The sequence below is a fragment of the Arachis ipaensis genome, chromosome B8 (assembly GCF_059453495.1).
Source record: "Arachis ipaensis isolate K30076 ecotype BB chromosome B8, ASM5945349v1, whole genome shotgun sequence".
Lineage (NCBI taxonomy): Eukaryota > Viridiplantae > Streptophyta > Magnoliopsida > Fabales > Fabaceae > Arachis > Arachis ipaensis.
In genome coordinates, this window is record NC_142443.1 from 7,700,444 (window position 1) to 7,717,894 (window position 17,451).

The window sequence follows — 17,451 nt, forward strand, 5'->3', positions numbered from 1 at the left end:
ATTCTTTCAACACAAATATATATATATATATATATATATATATATATATAAGATTTGGCCTAATTTAAATAGTCAAATTTTTAAGATTAAACACATTATTTTGTTAATGATATTCTTAAATGTAACATGAAAATAAGTTTCTAAGATAAAATAATCATCTGCCCTAAATTTTGTTAAAAATGATTAGAAATATCCGACATGCACAGATGCACTAATAATGAGATTAAAAAGGAGGGGGAGGGGAGTTTTGAGAAAATAGGAGTAAATGGTAAACATCCACATTATTTTAATTTAAAGATAATAAATAAAAATTATTAGATAATTTAATTAAATTATTATTTAATAATTTTTAATTTTTATTTTTATATAAAAATATATTTATGAAAACTGAAAAAAGAAATAAAAAAAATTCTTTATTCAAATCTAAAAATAAAAACATTATAAATATATAAACTAAAAAATAAAAATGAAAACTAAACAAACCCCAAATTACTTATGAATTTTGTTAGGTAGACAATGACTTTTGTAAACAATGTGAATAATAAACTCTAAAATTGACTTAATAAAGTAAACAAATACTCCACCCCTAAATTACTTCCTAAACCCTAATATTAGGATAACCATCTACACACCTAGTAAATTGAACATCCAGTCATTGTTAAATGTGCATAAATAAATCGAATAAAAAAAATAGTCATCCAATTAAAAATAATCAACATAATCATCTGTATACCTATTGAATTGAACATTTGATATATTTGTTATTATTCACATTATTTAATATTTTTATTGTCTCTCTATACTTTTTCATTACTTATAATGTATAGAATTTCGAATATTATGAAAAGAATAATCTTTTCTAGCCAAAGGCTTATTAAATTAAATTACTAATAATGTAGAGAAATATGAATAATTTTATACCAAATGATAAGTAAATTATATGTGCCTAACATAAAAACTCAATATTTTTTTTCTTGTCGCATCCATTGATAATTCTTCAAAATAGCTTATAGATAATTAAACTACTTGTTCCACAATATTGAATAAATTCGATTGGTTACCTTATTTTATTATCAAACATATTATTCTTCATACAGTTTAAAATAAACAACGGACTATGAAAGAGTGGAGCTAGGGTTCAATATCTGATGCCCACATAATATCACGAACTCCATGTCATGCACATATTTTTTTGTCACTGTGCATTAAATTGGATAATGACTTTTCCAACATTAGAGCTTGTAAATAAGGAATTTAAGCTATCTAAAACGCTCTCAATACCAATGTTTATTTTATGCTTGGCCTTAACCTTGCCCTCTTTTATATATTTCTTCATCTCCTTAGCAAAATCATCAAAGCGATTAAAATGCGAACCAATCATAAAACCTTCCATTCTCACTTCCTTGCCTACCATATTCAGAAGATTCCTAACGCCATCTCTTTCAGTCCAAACCTGTAGAATACTAGTTAGTCACCAACAGAAAAAAACAATAAAATTAAGGGACCAAATTATAAAATAGAGAACTTGAAATTAAAGCCAAAATAATAAACTGAGGAGCCAAATTTTAAAATAAAAATCTTTAATTTTGTAGAAATTATAAATTTTTAGTCAATATGAAAATAATTAATTTTATTGTTGTGATAATAAATAATTAAGTGTTTGTGTAAAAAATTCTTTTAATATATTAATAATTTATAAAAATTAAATTTTATAAGTATAAGATAAATTTTTTAATTAGTGATGTTAATTGACCTTATTATATTGAGATATCATTCCACAAAGTGGTATCCTTGCATGCTTGTTGACATGGTTAAGAACAGCTTCAAGCATCTTCCCACCAACATTATCCACATAAACATCAATACCATCAGGAAAATACCTGAAAAAATTTAGGTGAACTGTAATAAGATTTGCCTATTGTGTGTGTATATGTATTCTCACTCTTCTTGGTGCATATAAAGTAATCAAATAAAGAGCTTAGTTAATAGTTGCAAATTAAGATGAATGAATTGCGAAAAAAGAAAATAAATTGAAAGGGAATAAAATTAAATCCGAGTATTACTACGTACTTGCTTAAAGCAGCATCAAAATCTGCTTCTTTATTGTAGTTGAATCCATCATCATACCCAAATTCCTCTTTCATTAGCTTCACCTGGAAATCATTCATTATTCAAAGATACATAATATAAGAATATATATATATATATATATATATATATATATTAATTATTAATTGAAATTTAATGAAATTATATAAAGTTGTCCATGTTAAAATATTTTGGTAAAATAAAAATGTGAAGAATGACATGGGGAGGCTACTAACAATCCCGATAAATTAATTAAATTAATAAATTATTTTGTAGATTACTGTAGCAATATAGAGTGAGTACTTTTTGATCGGATCCAGTGGTTCCAATGACCCTGCAACCCCTGAGCTTAGCCAATTGACCTGCAATCATTCCAACGCCACCTGAAGCCGCGGATATGAACACATTTGATCCTTCCTTTGCCTTCCCAATTACCTCTATACTCACCCATGCTGCAAATCCAGGTACCCCTAGGCAGCTTAGATAATCCGGTAATGAAATTCCATCACTCGCAGCATCAATTTTTGAAAAGATGTTAGTAGAGGAAATGACAGAATACTCGGCAAAAGGAAGATCTCCAAACACTAAAACGATGTCCCCCTCCTTATATTTACTGTCCTTTGACACTTTTACCCTCCCAATTCCAACTCCTCTAATCACCTGCACTGTATAATTCAACTGTTAGAAATATAATTATTTATATTATTTTTTTATCAGTTTAAATTTTTAGAACAAGTAATTCATGACATAATATTAAAATTTTATATTTAAAAGATTTAGAGTTTAATTCTTAATAAATTCTAAAAATAAAACGAAAAGCGTAAGACAAATAACAAAAAAACAAAATCTATACAAAAGAGAGTGTTAGATATATAATTATTTATGTTAACTCTTCTCATAGCAACAATTGTAACAATTAATATAATAATATTGAATCCTCACATATCATAGCAACTAATGGAAGAGTTTCAGGTATATTGAAAATTTTAGTGTTCTAATTGTTTTAACAGTTGATCTAAATTATAAAAAATATATATAATATATATTAATTAAAATCAACGGTTAAAACAATTTGAATACCGGTATTTCCAGTATACCTTCTGCAACTATATATAATAATAATAATAATAATAATAATAATAATAATAATACCTCGTTGAGCTGAAACTGAGGAAAGTAAAGGCCATCGAGGTTGTGAGGGCCAGTGAATGTGGTGCGTAAATAAGGGTCTATGGAGAGAAGCAGCGTTTCAATGGCAACATGGCCATCAGGAATTGAATGAGGTTCCAGTGAGAGACTCACTGTTCGGAGTTTCAGATGATCGGAATTTGGAACACCGTGAGGAGCATAACATGCCAAGTACCATTCTCTGTTTTCTACAGCCATGCTTTGTGGCGGTTATTGCAGATATCGCCAATGCTTGGTTTTAAATATGAGTTAGGACTTGAAGAGTATTATTAGAGAAAAAGATAAATCATATTCATTATGGTAAGGAAATATTCTCCGACCATAATTAATTGATATTTTCAAATTTCATGACCAGTATTAATAGCAAATCAAGAAGAATTCAGTGCTTTCTAATATTTTATCACATTGAGAATATCCACTCTTTGACTGCATTTACTTATTTACTATTTAAGAAATTTTTGGAGATTGACTATATCCCTCTCCTCGTTAGCTACTAACTGCTATGTCTTTTTTTAGGACTAAATTATTAATAATACCTTTAAAAATTTAATCGCTGACATAAATACTTTAATAAATAAATTGAAAATGATAAAAGTATTTTTACAAAATTTTAAGAGACTAGGTTTAGGTTTGGTAGAGAGTAATACTACAGTGAAAAGAAAAGTTGATTGAAGAGTATTTATTTATTTTATAATAAAAAAGAATATTAAAAAAATAAAAACATCATATTTTAAGTAGATTTTTATTTTTTCTAGATGTGTTTGGATAGAAAAAAATAAAAAATAAATAAATATTATAAAAAATAATTTTATTCTTGTATTATAAAATATATTGAAAAAGTGAAAGGATAATATTAAAATTAGAGAGAGAAAATAAATTTTGTCTTTTTTTTTTCCAATATTAGAAAGAAAAAATTTGGTAGATCTCACCAATTTTTCTATCATTTTTTTTCTAATTTTTTTTCTCAACCAAATAATAAAAAATAATTATTTTCATTTCTATTTCTTTTTCTTCCTTTTATTTTCTCTTCAAACAAATATAGTCTAAAAAAATTTTCCGCTTAAAGATATGAGCCTTTTTAAAATGAGTTTTGTTAACATGTATATAAGGACACAAGTTGAGATATTATTAATAAAAAATTTTAAATTTTTTATTTTAATAAATGCACAACAATTGATTTGAAAACTAAGTTTTGCATTTTTTTCTGTAACATTTTTTTTGTTAATAACTTTAAAAGGTACATATTAACTAAACTTTTTTTAAATTATCATGCATATACATTTTCTAAACTACCATTTATTTATTAAATCGTTTTAATTAATTAATATATATATATATATATATATATATATATATATAATATTTTTACCTTATTAGATTTTAGACCTATTTCAATTTTCAACCCAATTTTAATAGTTTATTTGTTAATAACTATTTTAATAGGGTTAAGACCAAGCCTATTAGATATTAATATATGTATTATATATTTTTGAAAAGAAATTAACAATATATTTATCTATAAGTATCATTACTTTACATGTTGAGAGAATAATTTCACCTAATTTTATTAGTGTTGTTATATTTGAGAAGTGATAACTGATATAACATTTCTTTCATGCAAATTTTAAGAGGTGGAGTCATGTATCCTTCTTTCATTGCTTAAACCTTGCTTTTGTGTACATACAAATGCAGATTTATAAATCAAGTGAAAAATCAAGACAAGTGTACGGATAAAATAATGTCGCATAAAAAAAGATTACATAATTAACATGAAAATGATTATTCCACCGTCTTCAGAAGTGAGTTTGAAACTATGCCTTAACTTGAACAATTACTTTTCCAATTTCCAACATTAGAGCTTGTGAATAATATCATATGTTAATTAAGGTGCTAATAATAACAATAATAATGTATGTAACATACAACAGTGAATAATGATTGACCTTTTTATATTGAGATATCATGCCACAAAGTGGTACATGGATATGTTTAGGGGAAAATAAAAACAAAAATAATTCGCTAGAAGGAGGGCTTGAACCTCCGACCTTGTGGTTAACAGCCACACGCTCTAACCAACTGAGCTATTCCAGCAGCTGAGAAGTAAAATCTAAATTTAAATATAAATATAAATATATACATATATCTTTCTTCTGGTAACAAGTAGTTATGCTACTACAATTTAACAGTTTGTTTAACTTTTATTGTTTGATAGTTTAAATTTCTGTTATGTTGTTATTGTATAGATATTAAATCCTTTTAACCTAAGGAATAAGGATTAGTCCCCTTCTTTTTTGTCATAAAACCTTTCACCTTATTCTCTCAAGAATTAAAACCAAAGTATGATAGAGAAATATGAGCACCTATACTAAGATATAGTATAAGGATCAAAATAAAAATGTGGTGCAACTGAAAAAGAAAAAGGTGAAAATATTTAAACCCCAAACCCTAGGTACATGGAGAATTGTATATACAATCTCAAACTATTTAATAATTTCTCAAATTTTAGAATTTTTTATAAGGGCAATGTATATTTTACCTTACCTTAAATTCTTAGGCAATAAAATGTTATGTTTTGCTTTTTTTTTTGGATAATCAGTTAAACTCAAATGTGATCTATTAATTTAAGTTTTTCAGTAAATTTTTTTATATCATACTATCATGAGTCCCAATTAAAAGTAATGAAACCTCCATTTACGTAATAATGCCCCCACTATTTTAATATTTTAGCATTAGACTAGAGAAACTACATGGCTGAATACAAGGAACCAGTGTCAAGAAAAAAAGAGAATAAAGTATATTTTTTGTTTCTAAAATTTGTTAATTTTTTTTTAAAAGTTTTAGAAAAGAATAAAATATACTTTTTGCCCCTAAAATTTGCTAAAAATTTGCTAAAAGGAGCAGAGACCTTCATCAAAGGCGAGGAGCAGACAACGTGGATGACAAACAGAAAAACGCTTTCGAGACGAGAGACGGAGATGAGTGCATTGAAACTTACGCAGCCACATCCACTGATTGTCGAAAAGGCAGCCACAGTGAGACGTCGAGGTAGTGCCGTTCTGATCAAGGGGTTCTAATGAGGTAGGCTACCATTTTCATTTTGAAAATGCAATGTTTGAATGATTAGGGTTTAGAGTTTTTTATTGCTCTTGATTGCTGTTTAGGGTTTTATTGTAGTGAAGGATTGAGAGTTTCGGTTGACAATGTTTTGTTTTTGTGAAACTGTCATACTTGCATGTTCTGTTTTATTGAATAATTAGTTATTCTGTTATGAAAATTTTTTTATGATGATTGGAATGGATGATTTTTAGTATTAGGGTTCATCACAGGGATAGATTTTGTTGTGATATAGGTAAAATCGAGTATGTTGATGGTGAGGTGACAACAGTTGACTAGTGTGATAGAGATAGATGGAGTGTTATGGAGACTTATGATGTGGTTGAAAAACTTGGGTACATTGTTGAGAACATTGAGATACTATGGTATAAAGATACTGAGTTAGGATTAGAAGGGTTGAAGATATTGAGAGGTGATGAAGAAGCAATAGAAATGACAAATATAAATATAAATTACCAAAAAAAGGCAAGGTTGATTTGTATATAGTGCATAAGACTTCGGTCCCTGATGATTTCTGTTATGACATTGATTATTTAGATGTTGATGGTGGGAACAAGGTTGTCGAGAAAGAGGGTGTGGAACCTAATAATGGGCCTCATATTTCAATGAAAGCCCAAGGTGGGGATGTGGAGATGGAGATGAAGGCCCAAATTCATAGAATGGTGGATGTCCATTTAAAAATTGAAGGAGTCCAGAATATTATTGATGTACAAGAGGAAGAGGAAGACAATGATGAGAAGAATAACAAAGAAGAGAATGACAGTGATGATCCGAATTATGAGGCTAATTCTGACCTTAGTGATAGTAGAGATGATTATTGTGGAGATGATGGGCTATTTGATGTTGATATAACAATCGAAAAGATGCACTAATAAAGGAAGTATAAGAAAAGTAAATCTGTAGTGGAACAACTCAATCTAAATCCTTAACCCTAAATCTTAACACCCAATAAAAAAGGCACAAAAAAATTTAGCCACCAAAACCAACTAAGATGCTTAGGAGCAACTCAACTTCAAGTGCATAAGGTCAACCCTCATCACAAAAAAGTCAGACTCAAAGTGCTCTCATTGGATCATAGTTACGCCCCAATTATATTTAGTGTTTGTTTTTTGAGAATGAAAAATGTTGGTGTTTTGTATTAAACTATTGAGATTATTTATTATGTTGCAACTGAATTATTTTGATAATGACTTACATTATTTAGGGATCATTTTGATAATGACTTATGTAATAGATCATTTTATGCATTTTTTATTAGTACACTGCTGAGATTGTGTCTCATTATATTTGTTTGTATTATCTAAGATGATTGGTGACAATAGAATGTCCGAAATTATTTTAGTCCTTTCAAGAGTATTTTTGAAACATAAAACAAAATTCAGGGACAATTTCATTAAGAAGTTTTTGTGTTGAGTACACTTTTAAAACTTATTACACGTGTCCATACTACTACTACTACTAATTGCAACAGTTCCAGAGCCTCAATAACCCAACCTCAAATGAATTCCATCTTTCACCCACAAATAAAATATAAAAATCACCATAAACCAACCCACAACACTAAAGATGCCAGCCACTAACAATTTGCATTTAGCATAAGCTAATTTAGCCTTTAAGGTGGAAATCCTCATCTTTAATCTTGCAAAAATCCATGAAGACATATCAAAATAAAAGCACTGAAACCTACATCAAAGTATACACAACCCTAAAATCTCTAGCTGAAATTTTCTTATCTTTGACCATTTCAGCATAAGAGACTCACCACAGTTGCATGTAAGTGTTTGTCGTCACCTATTACTTTTTTGTGATGATGTAGAACTTTAAAAAGCCATGGGTTAAAATTTCTTTCTTGTTTTCCCAGAGAGTGAAGTAGTAGACGAAGTAGAAGTAAATTCTAAGATTTATATTGGAATTTTTATTATTTATTTTTTTTAATATAAATTTAAAAAATAATTAAAAAAATACATTTTTTAAATGACTCAAATACCTAATTGCCACATCAGAGACTCTATTTCACATCACTAACGTCTGCTAATGATTTGACATTGTTAATGCTCAAGGATAAAATTGATACAAATTGAAAACTTATGAAATAAAATTGAGACAAATTAAAATTTAGAAATATTTTTAAAAGTTTTAGCAAACTTCAAAAACAAAAACTATTCGTTACCCCAAAAAAAAAATATTATAGTACTTCAAATATTTGCAATTTAGGTAGAAGCATAACTGCATAAAAGCCAGTTAAATCTAGTCATAGCATTCATAAAGAGTGTCGTGGAACAGATCATAAACTTTACGTGAAATTGTTAAAATGACAGAATTTACAACTAAGGCAACTACTGAACTACTTCATATTGTTTTTTTTTTTAATGGCAGTTCTATTCACAAGGATGGTGGTAGTGAATATTTCATATCAGCACCCCAAATGTGTTCTCCCCGCTGTAAGTCATATACAGGAATCCATCTTCATCCTTATTTTCCTCGTATATTGCAGACATCATAGCCGCTGCAAGAACACAGACACCAAAACTCAATTCACAAGATTGACTTCGGGGTTAACCATTATAAAGGATTAATAATAGAATGATTATCCATTTATATTACCTGTTGGAGGTAAAACGTTCTTGACAAAAATGAAGATGGCCTTCTCAGGACTGAGTTTGATTCTCTTTCGTACCACATACACGAACTGACCGACAGTCAGATCAGCAGGAACCAGATACCTAAAACCATCCAACAAGGAATGACAATGCGAATTATGAATGATCAAGAAGGCGAAAGAAAAGAGTAACCGGCATTCTAAGAAGATTAGTGCAATTGACAAGGAGCAAAAGAATATCAAGAATTCAATGCATCTGAACTTCAAAGGCTGTCATAGGCAAATGAAAGCAGCGAGCTTAGATATGCACATAACTGCCAAAGATCCAAGTTCTGCAACCACTTTTGCTAACTAATTTTCTACAAATTCAAGGAGTATTTATCGAAACACTTCATTTTCTTTTAATTGTGGAAGGAGGTGCATCGAGGCAAAAGAGGGTCATCCAACCTCCTAGGATTTATATATAATGAAGGCTGTGACACTAAGTCAAAAGCCTGTTGAAGAAGATGAAATAATAAGCACATGCAAATTATCAGAATGAAGAACATACAGAGATAACTCCAATTTATACAACACATACAATTTGAACAATCTCTTATCATCAGTTTTACAAGAGAAGCATCAATCAAAATCTTGCAATGTTGATATCTATCAGTAGGATTTCACAACAATGAAACAATAGAATGCACATAATGATGTCAATTATGCTTACGCGCTGATGATCCCTGTTTTCATCAACTCATTACATTATTGAGTTTTCTATATTCATTGCTATTAGTAAGCAAAGAACTTAACGCAGCTTCCACAGTGATCAACTTCAAGTAAGAGCAAGTCTCAATATTTTAACTTCAATGCACAATATTTCAGAAAATCTTAATGCAGAAAGTAGTGAGAAGAAATTCAAGAAACTAACTTTTTTTTGTCAATTTCAGGAACATCACTCTTCTCAGCTCTTTCAACAATCACCTATACCCAAAAGTTAACCAAATTAATCATCATGAAGTGGGATTATCATGACACATACAAACAACAGAAACCAAATCTTACTGGAATTCTATCAGGATACTTTTCCCTAATGCGTGATGCTTCAGCCTGTCTCCTTTCTGACACACAATGGTAGCAAAATCAGAGGACATTAGTTGGTTGATATATTCTGTATAGTAATCAATTAATGCATTAAAAGAAAACAATTTTTTTGAACCAATTTCCAAAATTTACCGAGTAAAGCTCAGATGATGATCATGATGACCTAATTTTTTCCAAATTTTGGGGCAAAAAAGAAAGATGCTACATGTTTCCCCGAATTACAAAATATTCAATCCAATGAAATCCATGATAAGGAAAATTAAAGAAGCAATAAAGGCAGAATATGCGAGAGGGATATTAAACGAACCAATAGGGTGTTCCATCTTGAATGAACTCTTAGCCATGGCAATAATTCTGCAGCGCAAAACGGGAGTTAGGGTTTTCTATGAGGAGCAGTGATCGATGATTTGGATCCGAAAGAAGGGGAAAGTAGAGGAATTTGAAACTGAAAAAGAGGAAACTAGAGATTGTTTAGGGGGAAGAAAAAATATCCAAATAAAAGCAATCAAAAACCCTTTTTTTTTTTTTTTTTTTTGGTTCCGAATTTGAGAATTTTGAGTTTTGAGAAATACGAATGTGCTACTTTAATTTAACGACACCGTTTGTTGGATACCGAAAACCAAAGAAACTATTTAAACAAATAGACCCGAACAAAAACAAAACAAAAAAAACCTTTATTTCAAATAATAAAAAATCTATAATCAAATCTCTCTAAGGTTTTAGGCTTTTAGCCACCATTATTTTGGACTGAGGTTTTTATTTTTTATTTTAATATTTTGGCAGCAGGACTGAGATTTTCAATTAGAAACCCATATACTTCAAAGAAAGAAATCCAAAAATCACATTCAATTATTTTGGCGAACTAAGAAAAGCCCAACATAAATAACGAATTTCTTGCCAAGATATATATTTATTTTGCCAAAAAAATATATATTCATCGAACCTGCCCATCACAAAACACAAATATTAAGGCCCATAAAATTCAGACAAAACAAACAATGACATCACAAATTTCTACAGCACAGATTTTATTCAACAAATTTCTTAAATTGTTTAAGTTTATATTTTTAATAGAATGATGCTTTCATAAAAGAGAATATAATTTTTTTATTATAATTCAATCATTTTTTAGTATCAACGATATTTAACTAAATCTCAAAAGGCGTTTATAATTAATTTTGATATATTCCTAAAGTAAACCTCTTTTTACGTAAATATTTAATTATATATTAGTATATTACAAGATTAGTAGCACAAATAATTTTTAAACAAGTGTAATAATCCGTGTCATGCACGTGATAAGATTGAAATTATAAATTTAAGTTATTTTGTTAAAATTAATTTGAATTACAATAATTTAATTAATAATAAAATAATATGTTATATATTGTTCGTTTTTTCTTTTTTTTTTTGTGACTTTTTGTTCATTTTTTTTAATTTAGTGTTAAATGTATTAATTTTAAAGTAGTTATTAATTAGTTTTAGTAATATACTTTTTTCAATAAATCAGACATATATACTCAATGTGATCATAAATAACATAATAATACTTAAATTTACCAACAAATTTTTATATGTATTTTACTGTAAAGTAAGAATATATCAAAATCAGACATCTTTTTTTCTTTTCCCATGATTGTCCAACCTTTGTATGAGATATCTATCTAGCCGACCTTCCCTGGCCAGCTTTTCTATCACATTTTTTAGGTCGTAGAAATCATTAGTGGAGTGTCCATACAGTTTGTGATATTCACAGTATTCATTACACCTCCCCCCCCCCCTTTTTGTCCTTAATAGGTCGTGGGGGAGGAAATTTTTCAGTATGACAAATTTTCCTGTAGACGTCAACTAAGGAAACTCGTAAAGGAGTGTAGGAGTGGTATCTTCTGGGCCTCTCGGATTTGACTTCTTCCTTTTTCTTGGGCTCCCTCTCCTTTTCTTTTGATTGGTGGGGGTGTCCTAGCCGCCAACTGGGTTCCCGTAACTTGGCGTTTTCTTCCATATTGATGTACTTCTCAGCTTGTTCTTGTACATCACTCAAGGAAGTTAGGTGTCTCTTTGAGATGGACTAGGAGAAGGGTCCTTCTCGGAGTCCATTAACGAGACCCATTATCACTGCTTCAGTAGGCAAATCTTGAATTTCCAAGCACGTCTTGTTGAATCTTTCAATGTAGTCTCTCAGGGATTCTCCTACTTCCTGTTTTACTCCAAGTAGACTAGGCGTATGCTTGACTTTGTTCTTTTGGATTGAAAATCGCATGAGGAACTTACGCGAGAGGTCGTCAAAGCTGGTGACTGACCTAGGAGGTAGGCTATCGAACCACTTCATGGCTGCCTTTGTCAGAGTCGTCGGAAAGGCCTTACAGCGGGTAGCGTCTGAGGCGTCAGCCAAGTACATCCGACTTTTGAAGTTGCTTTTGGTCGGTCATCCCGTCGTACAGGTCAATGTTGGGGCTTTTGAAGTTTCTAGGAACTTTGGCCCTCATGATCTCCTCAACGAACGGGTCTTCTTCCCCCAATAGGGTGTCCTCCCGATCTCTATAAAATCCCTATTTCGGAGATTGGATTCCAGCCTTGAGAGCTTTTCTTCAAGCTCTTTTCGTCGCTCGACTTCCTTCCTTAGGCTGCTCTCTGCTTCACGCTGTTGCTCCAGCTCTTGTTCTAACTGTTCGAGCCGACCTTGATGGCCATGTAGCAGCCCCATGAGGTCGGTATAATGAGGTTGCCCCTCTTTCCCGGGCCGATAAACCTCAGAGGAGATTTTCTTTGGTCCTTGGATATTCGAGGGGCCTTCTCCACACAGTCCTTCCGCTCCTTATAGGGATATTATCGCTTGGTCATTATTGAGTGTGTCCTGATGCTCTTGTTCGGACTCAGATGCAGTGTGTCCGTCTTCATGCTAGTCGTCCGCTATTATGCGATGATCTCCGAGTCCCCGGCAACGGCTCCAATGTTCTAGGGTTTACCTAGAACCGGATGATTGGGTTTAAATGGAAGGCCCAAGCGTTGAAGGAAGGGGGTCTCCGACTTGCCTTATGTCTAGGAGCCGCCGTCCGAGTTGCGTGTTTGAAAGAATGGGGGGTGGTACCTGCAAAGACACTCCGATGCCTAAGTTAGCAAGGGGTAAACAGGTTTTTAGAGTATTGGAACTTAGGTATACCTGAATGTGTCAATGTACTTATAAGAAAGGAACCAATATCCACCGCTAAAGTAGTTCTACTTTTGATGGTGGATAACCGTCCCTTTATCTTAGGGTTGTTGGGATCTCTCTTCTAGAAGTGGGTGAGAGATTCTGGGAGGCAGTTACTCACTTGGATGAGTGCTGATTGCATATTGGTGTTGATTCCGACCTCTTTGTAGAAGTCAGATAAATGGCAAGGGCCAATCTCCTGGATTGGGCCTTTTAACCTGACTGGGTCTGGCTTATGCTTTGGGCCAGGGTATGAACAAATATATTTAGCAAGTTCACTAGTAAATGACCATTTGTACCCACAAAAGATACAAACGTTGATAAATATATCCATAGAAGAAGGAGACTCACCTTGTAACCACGGAAGATGACCTTCATGTGCCAGAAGTACCCTGACGTTGGTTACGCACTTGGTCCATTAATATCCAAACCTACGTGGAAACAAAACCACTCCAAACCTATCTACGTGTAATCCAACGTATACCTCTACGAAAACTGAAACTCTAGCATGCCTTTCTTCTTCCTTTCTTCTCCTACCCAAACCCAGAAATTGAAACTATTTCATTTTCTTTTTTCCTCAAACACAAACACTGACAAAGAAAAACCCTCTAACCCCTGGCCATGTCTCTGTGCAGATTTTGTAACACCCTAACTACCAAAGCTCACACTTCCGGCTGCGCGACTCTGATAGCTCGGACATTACGACGACACTTATGCTATTTAATACTAAAATATGAGCCTATTTAAAACTTTAAACCGCAAAATTGCTCCCAAAAATACTTTCGTTCGACAAAGTACATCCATAGATACCATACAACTTACAAAAACTCATAAAGAGTACATCCATATATATACATATATATATATATATATATATATATATATATATATATATATATATATATATATATATATATATATATATATATATATAAATAACATTACAAGCATTAACCAATACAATTCCTATCCCTCTTACAAGATATATCAAGATAAAGGCGAGGGTTCAATAAACCATAACTAAAACAATACAGAGTATCTCAACAACAACTAAATAAACTCTTCGTAACTTCTGCGCTCATATCCTGAAAGGGGAAAAATGTAGGGGGGTGAGAACATCATCCTCGAAAGGGTTCTCAGTAGAGGGTTTTTGGAAATTACTGTAATAGGATACGTGAAGATAAACCGTACCAGTGATTAATAACTGACTTATACCTCTTTTCAAAAATAACGGTTTACAATAAAAGAAAATCTGAAATCCTTTTCTGAAAGAGGAAACTGTTCATTTAAAACAATATTTCTAAAGCCTTTCAAAATGTTTATCTATGCTAAACCAAAAATAGCCTTTCATACTATTCCAAATCAGAAACACAAAAATGAAACCAAGCATCGGTCCATCTCATTTCAATCACGGCCCTAGGCCCAAACAATCCAACCATCAGCCAATCACCACAAACCAACGGAGTCCCAATTGCAAACACATATAGGAAGTTCAAGCACAAATAAACAATTACAGCAAGTAGAACAATTAGCACTTAATCACATAGGCAAACCAAGTACAATATGCACACCCAAACAATGTCACATAGATGCATATGATGCATGCCTGTCCCTAGTGGCTGATGATATCATCTGTCGATTATATAGCCAACCCGACACGTCCTGGTAGCTAACCATGGACAGAAACACCCATCGCGGAGCAAGTAGGTTTGAGCTACAACCCCATTGCTACTATCCGCTCAACCCAGAGCCAGTGGAATAACCACTACTGCGGCTACTACCCAGGCGGGTGTTTAAAAGCTCAACCTGGAGCGAGTAGAATCACCACTACTACCGCTACTACCCAGGCATCACAGTCTCTGACCTGGAGCAAGTGGGACGAACCACAACCCTTGCTACTACCCAGGTATCTCAAGCATATATTCATTCAGTCCCAGCCATGGATCAACATCCATCTCAGCTATCCGGCTTGAATTCATAATTCATAGTCAGCCATACGGCCCATAACTCATTCGGCAATCAGCCATAAATCAATATCATACACAGCCATTCCGGCTCACGGTTCAATCCAGAACCAGCCAATATTCATAATCATACACAGCCATTCCGGTCCATAACAAAACAGCACTTCAACCATTCAACATCATCAAATTCATAAAACCGGCATTTAAGCCACAAATCACTTTTCTCAAGCCATTTCACTTTGAAATCAAATTTCAACTCTTTTCAGCCTTGGCTTTAAAGATCTCATTTCTCAAATCATCTCAGGCTCATAAGCCAAATTTACTCAAAGTGAGTTCCTTGTTTAAAACAAAGCCACTCTCGGCATTCTCTTTCCAAAACTTCCAAAACCATGGCAAGTTAAGGATTTATTTCAAAGTATTCAAAACCACCCGTCTAACAATGGGATTTTATAACAAAAGCTTCTCGGCAGAGTCCCAAGTCTTTAGGGAAGGTCAACCTATATCATTTCCTTAAAATTCATTGAAACTCTTAAAATCATGGATTCTCGGTTCAAGTAAATAAAACTGAATTTATTATGAAACCGACCATACAAAATCACAAGTTCCAACCCGGTCCAAAAATCAACTCATTTGAAAAGGAACCGGTTCATTTGAATCAAACCACTTTCAGGTTTCTTTTTGGAACCCGTTTTTCTAACTCTTCCAAAATGCCTCAAACTTAATTACTCAATCAAAAGTCTAGATTCCTTTGAAATTACTAAAAGCTCCTTTTTATATTGAAATCAATATTAGAGCATCATTCTTTCCTTCAGTGATTCAAACGGTAAAAATAGTTCATTTCTAAATAAGTCAAACTCAAGGCATAAAGTTCACTAAATAAATTAAGCTTGAAAATATAAATATTCTCTTAATAAATCAAATAATACAACTTCTCAAATCCAATCCTTTTTAAATAACTTTTCAAACAAGACTAGGATTTTGTAGAAATTTCGGCAGCACCTCCCCTAAAACTTGGACTTTTGCCACCCAGTTTGGGTCCCAACTAAACCGTTTCTCATTCCTTTTCAACAGCTCAAAACCAGAAATCAATTCAAAGCAAGCTAAATCCAACAGTCGCCTCAGTGGCATATCTCAAGAAAACCATTTCAAAATCAACTCAATATCAACCGATTTAACTCATTTCCAAAGCTTTAAAGAAACGGTTCAGTAACAAATCATTTATCCAAGATCAAGTCAATTAAAGTAAACAAGGCTGAATTCAAAAGTGCATTCGACTTTTCACATCATCAAATAGTTGACTCAAATCAAATCAATCCTCAACGGATTAAACTCAGATTTCAAATCTTTAAAGAATCACTTCAAAATATTACATTTCACAAAGCCGCACAACAATTCAACCAAACCAACATCCATAATCACTCGAGTTAATCAAATAACACATAAGGCAGATACAATCGCCAAATACACAATATCTCACAACAGTATCCATATGTAATAATTCCAATACTTAAAACATAGTTTTTGGAAAGCGCCCCTACCTCAAAACGCAAAATCATAGCCCAAACGCGTCACAGAATCCTTTCCGCCTCGACCCGAAATCAACAATCAAAATCCCGGCAGCCAAAACCTCGGTTCCAAGCCACTTTCGCAACAATCTCAACAACTCTAATCACAACATACAACAACCAAAACTCAATCGTATAGCAATTAATGCCACAAACCTCAGCGTATGATAACAGAACAGTAATTAAAGGGCTTTAAAATCGAAAACGCTTACCGAACCAAAAGAGGAACGGCTAAACCGGAACAGTGGCGGCCTCCGAACTGGTTCGGCGGCAGCCACCTCAAGCGGCAGCGGCGACGACTTCCGATCACGATAACCATGACTGCACAAAAACGTCATGACCATGAGACCCAGGAACAGGAAGGATTGAGAACCAACTGCAAAGAGCCTTACCGGCGGTGGTTTCAGTGGCCAAGGCGGTTTTCTCCGGTGGCCATACAGTGGACCACAACCACTGCGGCAGCGAGGTCTTTCCGGCGGCCAGAACTCCAGCGACGCAGCAGCAGTGACGTTTTCCAGCGGCAGAGGCTTACCGGCGCACCCCATGAGCGGCGACAAGGTTCCCAACAGCAGCTGGGCTTCATGGCGGCAGAGTAAGCACGACTGGCAACGGCGCGGCTGCAGGTCACGGCGCGTACGGCGGCGACGCGGAAGGACT

General features: G+C 32.9%; 2 protein-coding genes and 1 non-coding gene across 3 annotated transcripts; all 3 read right to left on the reverse strand.

Annotated features, from left to right (window-relative positions):
* Positions 1 to 1,195: 1,195 nt before the first annotated feature.
* Positions 1,196 to 3,474, reverse strand: LOC107610352 (2-alkenal reductase (NADP(+)-dependent)-like). Its single transcript, XM_088495299.1, has 5 exons — positions 3,241 to 3,474; positions 2,392 to 2,748; positions 2,071 to 2,153; positions 1,754 to 1,880; positions 1,196 to 1,453 (listed from the first exon to the last, which is right to left on the reverse strand). Exons 1-5 carry the CDS (start codon positions 3,472 to 3,474, stop codon positions 1,196 to 1,198), a joined length of 1,059 nt encoding a protein of 352 aa, XP_088351425.1.
* Positions 3,475 to 5,293: 1,819 nt separating this feature from the next.
* On the reverse strand, positions 5,294 to 5,367 carry TRNAN-GUU (transfer RNA asparagine (anticodon GUU)). Its single transcript has one exon. It is a non-coding gene; the product is annotated as a tRNA-Asn (tRNA).
* A 3,232-nt stretch (positions 5,368 to 8,599) lies between these two features.
* Positions 8,600 to 10,675, reverse strand: LOC107614094 (autophagy-related protein 8C-like). The gene is made up of 5 exons (XM_088497439.1): positions 10,383 to 10,675; positions 10,037 to 10,092; positions 9,903 to 9,955; positions 8,995 to 9,113; positions 8,600 to 8,896 (listed from the first exon to the last, which is right to left on the reverse strand). Exons 1-5 carry the CDS (start codon positions 10,417 to 10,419, stop codon positions 8,799 to 8,801), a joined length of 363 nt encoding a protein of 120 aa, XP_088353565.1. The 5' UTR covers positions 10,420 to 10,675; the 3' UTR covers positions 8,600 to 8,798.
* Between the last annotated feature and the right edge of the window lie 6,776 nt (positions 10,676 to 17,451).

What these genes read in the sequence shown, in the direction of transcription:
- LOC107610352 (XM_088495299.1), bottom strand. Translation starts at nt 3,474, where the DNA reads ATGGCTGTAGAAAACAGAGAATGGTACTTGGCATGTTATGCTCCTCAC. An exon ending in CTCAGTTTCAGCTCAACGAG is followed by an intron (nt 2,749 to 3,240) that starts GTATTATTATTA and finishes TATACAGTGCAG; the next exon opens with GTGATTAGAGGAGTTGGAAT. An exon ending in TGATATCTCAATATAATAAG is followed by an intron (nt 1,454 to 1,753) that starts GTCAATTAACAT and finishes AGTATTCTACAG; the next exon opens with GTTTGGACTGAAAGAGATGG.
- LOC107614094 (XM_088497439.1), bottom strand. Translation starts at nt 10,419, where the DNA reads ATGGCTAAGAGTTCATTCAAGATGGAACACCCTATTG. An exon ending in CAAGATGGAACACCCTATTG is followed by an intron (nt 10,093 to 10,382) that starts GTTCGTTTAATA and finishes ATTGTGTGTCAG; the next exon opens with AAAGGAGACAGGCTGAAGCA. An exon ending in CCTGAAATTGACAAAAAAAA is followed by an intron (nt 9,114 to 9,902) that starts GTTAGTTTCTTG and finishes GGATGGTTTTAG; the next exon opens with GTATCTGGTTCCTGCTGATC.